Below are 7,467 nucleotides of genomic sequence, written 5' to 3' on the forward strand. Positions count from 1 at the left end.
AATTTGGGCTAATTATTTGTCCACAGGCCCACTGTGGGCAACTCACCACAGTGAGTGCAACAGAATAAAAGCTAAGCTGTGTCATTGAAACAGTTAGAATGAAGCCAAGAGTCAGAGCCACAGTGCTTTGTGTCCTCACAGGACATAGCAGTAAGTATAGAGGACACATTTATAGTATATAACAAAATGACATTAGTACATAAATTACATTTGTAGATGATGCAATAGATAAATATACCCTCTGTTGATTTTTATGCATGTCCAAGTGACAGATTTGCACTGAGGTGGAGTTGGAGCCCTTCCTTTTAGGTAGCTCAGGAACTTTGTTGACCCCTATCTCTGTTCCGCAGGAACTGCAACAACTCTGATGAAGTTTATTTCCTCATAGTTTTCCTCAGGTTTCTGGTAGAGCGACCGAAATTTAGTGCAACGTGAAATTCAAGTGGAATTTCTAGTGAGCAGGAATTTCTGTTGCCAAACAGGTAGTGATGGTGACATATACATTCTCTAACCCCTGCGTCACTGAGGCTGTGTCTTTCGAACGTTTCTCAGGCTGTGGAAGAAAGTACAGCCTAGGTGGCGCTTGATGTTGCCAGTAATCCCAGCCCACAATGCATCAGATGTGTGCCTCTGCTGCCGCCTGACACCAGCACACCACACTGTGTGTGTGTTTGTGTGTGTTTGTGTGTGTGTGCGTGTGTGTGTGCAGCCAAGCAAAGGGCGGAGGGTTTGTCAGTCCCGTCAGCTGCTCCCAAAGAGGAGCAGTTTAACAGGCTGGGGATTTTATCTGTGCTTTTTTGTTTGTTTGTGGTTGTGTACAGTGGTGTGTGTATGTGTGTGTCGTTTTCTCACATTGCAGCTTTGATCTATAGCCTCCTACATTGATTTCCCACAGGCTGTGTAGCGCTGATACGAGGGCACACAATAAGCTGCACTGTTGTTTCTGTTTCAGTCACATGCAGCAAAAAGCCTGACTCTGACACCAAATAGCTTTAACTCATTAAATGAAGACATGAATGGTTTTCAAATAGATATATACATCATTCTCACTGTCCATGGAGCAGATTTGATCTCTTTATCTTTTATTTTTAGGATAATAAATGAATTTAGGCCCCCGGCTGTGCGTCTCCATATGCATCATATAGAAAAGCCTTCATGATACACTGACATTAGTGTGTCTTATGGCTGTGAAGGCACACACAAGCTAAAGAGATGGGTGTGTTTGAAGACTGTGGTGAACGCCATTAAAAAGAGTTCACAGATCAAAACTGGAGATTTTACAGTGTCTATGGAGGCTGCCCAGTTAATGAGACCCATATCTTTGTCTGGCATTTGTCCAAAAATAATACCCTGGATTTATTTTTTATGTTTGTTTGTTTATTAACATCTTGAAAATTGTTGCCTCTCTGAGGACATACAGTACATGATGCAAAAAGTGGACATAAGGGAATCAACATAAATGTATAATTAATATCCTGTCTACAGCTAATGACATCCCCCATGACATGCTATCAGCTAAAAAGCGTTTTATCTTGTTGCTGCTTGGCTATCTCTGACCCTGTTGCCCATTGGCACAGCAGCATGAGCAGGAGGACCACAAAGGGGAGGGCCGAATGTGCCCCCTCTCCTCCCTGCAACAGAAGATGTGTGCTCCTCTGAGTGGGAACTGTTTGTGAAAGAGCTCAGAGTCCAGAGCCAGAGCAGTCAAGTCTAATTATCTGGTGTTGTGAGCGGCTTCTGTCTCGACGGGACATCAACAGGCCTCTTCAGAGAAGAAGAACTCTTGTGGCTCCTTCGAGCGTGGAGGTCAGAGAGAGATGGACAGGTGCGCCTGCGCTTTGGAGCTGCTGGGGATGCTGGTGTATGTGGGAGCATGGCTGTGCGCTTTAGTCACTACTCTCTTACCACAGTGGCTGACTATGTCCACTGCGCTGCTGCCTGTAGAGAGCTACGAGATGGGCCTGTGGGAGACCTGCGTGGTCCAGGACATTGGGGGCATGGAGTGTAGACCCTATGACAGCTTGCTGGGCCTGTCCAGTGACCTCAAGCTGGCCCGCATCCTCATGTGCACTTCCCTCACTGTGGGCATGCTAGGAATCCTGGTGGCTATACCTGGACTTGACCTGGTCTACAGCTGTAAAGGACACAGTGGCAATCGAACCAAGCGGACTTTAATTATAATAGGAGGGCTGCTGGGGATGGTTTCTGGAGTGCTGTGCCTGATCCCCGTGTCCTACATGGCCCATTTAGCTGTGGTGAATTTCTTTGATGATAAAGTACCTGATGTGGTGCCACGATGGGAGTTTGGAGAGTCCCTGTTCTGTGGCTGGGTGGGTGGATTTCTTTTCATAGTGGCTGGGCTGATTCTGGTCACCTCTTGCTTGTGTTACCAGGTGGAACCTCAGCATGTGGTGCACCGGCGGCACCAGGTGAAAAATACAGATTTTAACTTCAGAAAGCATTCAGAGTACGTTTAATAAGCAAATCATGAAAGATTTACCTGCATAGAGGCTGGCGGTATGACACAATCACCTGTAGATGTGCACTTCAATCTGCTTTAAAAACAATGATGTAAATACCTGGTTTCATATCAGACACCACACTCTATATGGATTGCTTCATCATTTCCGAGGTTTTGTAAAAACAATGAAACTGACACCTTGTTTCAGTTTAAATGAAAACCTGCACAATCCAACATTAAATTTAGAGAGCACTTGCTGTGACTAGTAAAATGTTATATATGAATGTTTTTTTTAAAGACATGTTTTGTAAAATACTTTATATTTCTTTTTCTGATCGCTTTCTTGTATGAGAAAACCTAGCTTTGAAATACTGTGATTGTAAGTTATTCTTGATGCTAAAACATTGAGAGCACATATTTTCTGTGCCTTATTGACATAAAAAGAATATTGGAAAATCTATTGAAAAATCTCTTTTGTTTTTCACTCACTATTGTATTGTCTATCCCGATGATCTTTTTTTTTTCTTGTTTATGTTTACATGAATCCGTATGAAACAGTGACTGGGTTTGTCTTCAGTTATGTCAGAGGCAGGAGCATGGCTGCTCTTGTGCTCTTTCCTCATTTGGTTTCCCAGTAGTCACATAAACCTAGAACCTGTTTTGGACTGAAGCAGTGCCTTGTCGCCCTCGAACCACTTGACAAGTCGAGTGGTGTGTGGGGGGCTGTCTTAGTCGACTGTGTCTGTGGCGATGGAAACACAGCTTGGGACTAATTCCATCAGATTTCCTGGTCGCTCGCTGAGCTAAGCTGTGTTTAATGAATGCTTTAATGGGCAGCGTGTACCGTGAGGAATGTCGAACAGGTTGCCCTTCTGCTTTGACATAATTACACAAATTTGCCAAGGTCAGGGGGCTCCGCCACTCTCTATACTCCATAACTGTCTGTATCATTTACATACACACCAGTGCAGTGACATGATTTCTAAACCTCTGCATGTCGATGGCAATGCTTTCTGTGGCGTCAGCTCTTATAAAATGATACTGTCACAGCAGGGGCCTAACGCATGACAGACAATTGTGTCAGGCCTCACAGCCAAAGAGGATGGACAGATGGACTGAGGGGCACCCTCCTGCCCCGTTACGCCACACAGGCTGCAGGGAGGGGTCCCCTGTCTCCCAGTGTGTGGGCGGCTGTCAGCAGGGGAGTCAGTGAAAACAACGCCAGAGATTTTATTTTCGATTACCATTAAGACTGTGACTGCTGTGGGGCCAGGCAGTGCCCAACAAGAAGGAAGTGGCATGTCCTGTTCTCATGAGGAATTATGCCTACATGCACCAAATGCAAACAAACATCCCTGCTCAGATGGTTGATAAGTAAACTGCATGAATATCTTGTTTTGCCCAAATCATTTATTATCCCTGGTAATTAGCAATTGTAACATGATTCTTTATTTGAACAATCTAGAGGGAGATAAACATTGTCCATCCCTGAGGACAAACTTTGATAAGACAGTGTATTCAGTGCAACATCAAAAATCAGTTTATCACTACTCAAACACACATACAGGTGTCGGCCTTGACGAACTTAAACAATAATGTTCCCAAGTCCTTACATTTTCCTTATGTTGACCAGACCCTTTTATCTGTTTTATTCAAGCTGTAAGATGGAAATAAAATTATCGCTCAAGAAAAGATTCTGCATACAACTAGTTTACACCAGTGGTTCCCAAAGTAAGGTTTTACACAGTGAAGTCTGTGACCTGAGTCAGTGTCAGTTGTATCTGAAGCCTACAAGTTTGAAAATGAAAAGTTATATGTAACCGTGATCTTGGAGTACGACTGTGGTGATCCTCCGTCCAAGATCAAGTGAATTCAAAATAAAATCTGTAAACTTGTGACAGATGTGAATGTTCCTTGGACATGACACATCTCGATGGTTTTTAATGGCACTGATCATATTCCTCCTCTTCTTATCGGTGTTCCTCCACTTTACATTACAGCTGAGTGAGCAGATGACTTGGCATAACAGATTAGATAAAATATTAGCAGTTCAGAGCATGAAGTCGGGCTTATCTGCAGAGGAGAATGTGCAAGAGAGAGGTGGGAGGGTGATAAAGACAGAGGCGAAGGGATCGACTGAGAATTATTTAAATATTTTCCTCAAATCTCTTATCTAAAGGAATGTTTTTCAATAATATTCGGTTTTACTCAAATTAATATCAGCGGTTCTTCTGTTACATATTCTTGGCAATAAATGGGGATTCTTTATTTTATTTAATTTTTTTTGTCTGACTGTGATCACCACACCTCACCACCTTTCTATAGTCAGGTCAGTTCTACCATTCATCCATTTCTGGGACTTGTGTTTCGCAAAGAGGGCTGTGCTTGGCCTAAGAGGGCCTTTTGTTTCTCAGCAGCTAGCTGCCTCCAGAGAGGTGCAGCAGGCCACTGGGCCAGTGTGTGTGTGTGTGTGTGTGTGTGTGTGCCTTTCCTGGTAACAATCACTACTGTGAGGCAGCCCCCTCTCCATACTCACATGCCTGCTCCCATCAGCCTCCTACCCAGGTCAGACGAGCAGAGTCCCAGTCAACCTGACCTGCTGAGATACCTCCTTACATGGGGCCTGTTAGAAGCCCACACGTTTGCATGTCATGACACCTCCTCCTGGACTGTGAGATGATAATGCTGATTATTCATTACAGAAAGGCTCAGGTTGCTTCTTACAGAAAGCACTCCTGGATAACACTGAAGAGATAAGGTTTATTATAGCATGAACAGATCTATCCCCAAACTCTGGTAACTTGAATACAGTACAGCTGTAATCACTCCATATAAACCACATGGACTGAAAACAAAATGGGCCTGGTAGTTTTTTTGTCAGTAGATTTTAATAAGAACTTAACAGCTAAAGCTGCTAGAATCAACGTTTTTCTGTTAGTAATACATCACATCACTACTTGTAGGTGCAAGGTTTTCTCCTACATTAATTTAACACCAACTCCAGATAGTTCCCTACTGAGAGTTTTAGCCTCTTTCAGGTCATTGCCTCAATGTGGTGTGTGGATTAGCAACAAGGCAGCCATGCTACTGTAACCTGCAAAGTGTTAAACTGATGATTTTTTCATTTTTGCTTGAAAGAGTATATTTTTTTTATTTTGGTCCAGTGAATTCAGGACTGTTATTCTGGATAACGTTGAATTTTGTTAAACATCTGTTTTCATGAGCCTGTCTGGTAATGTGATTTGTCTGAAGTGTTACATTCTAAACTCTATTGTGGGTCTTTAAAACAATGACATAATGTGTGATTCAGAGCCATTGATCTTTCTTTCTTTGCCATTTTTCCAGTTGTTTTCCCACAGATGAGAAAAGATCATCCCCTGAATAATGAAATCCAAGATAAATCAATAAACTGTTCTTGGGATTAGGTTTTTCCTACTTCCTCCATGTGGAATGCAGGATTATCTTGGCCCAGGCGGACTCCATTAGGAAATTCAGACTTTTGTGCCAGTGTTGTTACTTTCCAGGGGTCATGGAGCGGGTCCCTGTTGTCTCTGAGGGACTCTGAGCTCAGGGAGTGCCAGGCGTACCGGTAACACAGGAAGGTCACACCACTTATGAGCATCATTATGGAGGCAACCATTCCCACCCCAATGGCTGAGCCGACCTTCTGCCTGACCGGAGCTGTGGGGAGGTAAAGTTCAGGAGGAAAGTCTATGGTGCTGTTCTTCAGCACAGAGTTCATGTTCCACACCAGTGGCACCATGGACAACATCCCTGTGAGCAAATACAAGGTGCCTGCCAACACAAAGACTAGCCTGATGTTCCTCCGGTCCTCCACAGAGAAGTATGCCACCCTCATGGCCACAGCAGCGCTGATGTTTCCTACCAGGCCACAGATGACCGCCAGCATCATCAGCACCTGAGCGACAGAGATCTCTGGAGGAACAAAAGTGTCCGAGATGCTGATGCTCTGACAGGTCTCTGTTTCGGGAAGGACATGGCTGTAGAAACACGCCCTCCAGATACCTACCCAGGCCACATCTGAGGTGATCACTGGTACATCGGCTACATACCATAGCCGCCACTCGTTGAGGCCAGCTGTGGCCATGGTGAGGATCCATGCCAGGAACCCTGTCATCAGCCCCAGGAACTGCCAGTGGGCTGTGTGAGCCACGTAAATCATCGTGTCCCGTGTGACTGCTAAAGCTCAGGGAAAAGGATCACTGACATCCATCACGGCCTCTGCAAACAAAGATACCACAGCTGTGTTATAGGCATTTATATTCCACATTCACATTTTATTGTCAAATGCAACACATACACAACTCCCTGTGAAGATTTGACTTGAAAAGCAGTACTTTCCTTCTACTGCCAGTAATTAGAAAATGCTAGAAACAGAGAATTATTATTTCTGATGAGAAAAAAAAGCATTACAGTGTGGTGTCTTTTTATCATATCATATCAAATTAGATATATATATAATTTTCTAAGGATTCTGTCCCAGAATTTCTGAACATTTTATAAGCTTCTCCTAAATTATCATAACAACATAACATCTACAAACTGGTGAAGAAAAAGAAATTACCTCTACAAGTTCAGGAACATACAAAAAGTCTTCTGTTGCAGTAGAAGTGTGAACGAAGGTTGTTTTCCACAAACTGCAGGTGCCGTCTCTTCAAGCAGCACCGTAGTTAATGATTCTCCATTTAAATCTTTCAATTTATGCAGTCGAACAAAACAACCCTCCTACATTTCGTCCCGATATTCACCTTGATTGTGTCTCAGGCTCTGGTTTGTTGTTCCTAGTATACAATGAATCCTTCCCCAAGCACAGTAACAGGAATCAACATGGTTGACAGTCTGCATTTTGCTTTGATTATGAAACAGGAATGATGTTAAAAAATATTTCGTGATGTGTCAATGACTTCACCTTCCAAATTATCAGTGGAGAGGAGGGTGTGTTGAAGTTAATGAGTGACACTGGAAACGACTTGATCACAGAACAG

At 43.5% G+C, this 7,467-nt stretch overlaps 2 protein-coding genes across 3 annotated transcripts; one reads left to right on the forward strand and one right to left on the reverse strand.

Moving 5' to 3' along the window:
* The first annotated feature begins 1,808 nt into the window (after positions 1-1,808).
* Positions 1,809-2,477, forward strand: cldn33b (claudin 33b). Its single transcript, XM_026305318.1, has one exon. It carries the CDS (start codon positions 1,818-1,820, stop codon positions 2,475-2,477), a length of 660 nt encoding a protein of 219 aa, XP_026161103.1. The 5' UTR covers positions 1,809-1,817.
* Positions 2,478-4,468: 1,991 nt separating this feature from the next.
* On the reverse strand, positions 4,469-7,127 carry cldn34a (claudin 34a). 2 transcript variants are annotated; one of them, XM_026305228.1, is made up of 2 exons: positions 7,047-7,127; positions 4,469-6,703 (listed from the first exon to the last, which is right to left on the reverse strand). In XM_026305228.1, the coding sequence occupies exon 2, from the start codon at positions 6,642-6,644 to the stop codon at positions 5,883-5,885; it is 762 nt and encodes a 253-aa protein (XP_026161013.1). In that variant the 5' UTR covers positions 6,645-6,703; positions 7,047-7,127; the 3' UTR covers positions 4,469-5,882. The 2 variants fall into 2 exon arrangements, with proteins under 2 accessions (XP_026161013.1, XP_026161014.1); XM_026305229.1 differs by having other exon boundaries at positions 7,069-7,100.
* Positions 7,128-7,467: the final 340 nt, after the last annotated feature.

The sequence above is a fragment of the Mastacembelus armatus genome, chromosome 4 (assembly GCF_900324485.2).
Source record: "Mastacembelus armatus chromosome 4, fMasArm1.2, whole genome shotgun sequence".
Lineage (NCBI taxonomy): Eukaryota > Metazoa > Chordata > Actinopteri > Synbranchiformes > Mastacembelidae > Mastacembelus > Mastacembelus armatus.

What these genes read in the sequence shown, in the direction of transcription:
- cldn33b (XM_026305318.1), top strand. Translation starts at nt 1,818, where the DNA reads ATGGACAGGTGCGCCTGCGCTTTGGAGCTGCTGGGGATGCTGGTGTAT.
- cldn34a (XM_026305228.1), bottom strand. Translation starts at nt 6,644, where the DNA reads ATGATTTACGTGGCTCACACAGCCCACTGGCAGTTCCTGGGGCTGATG.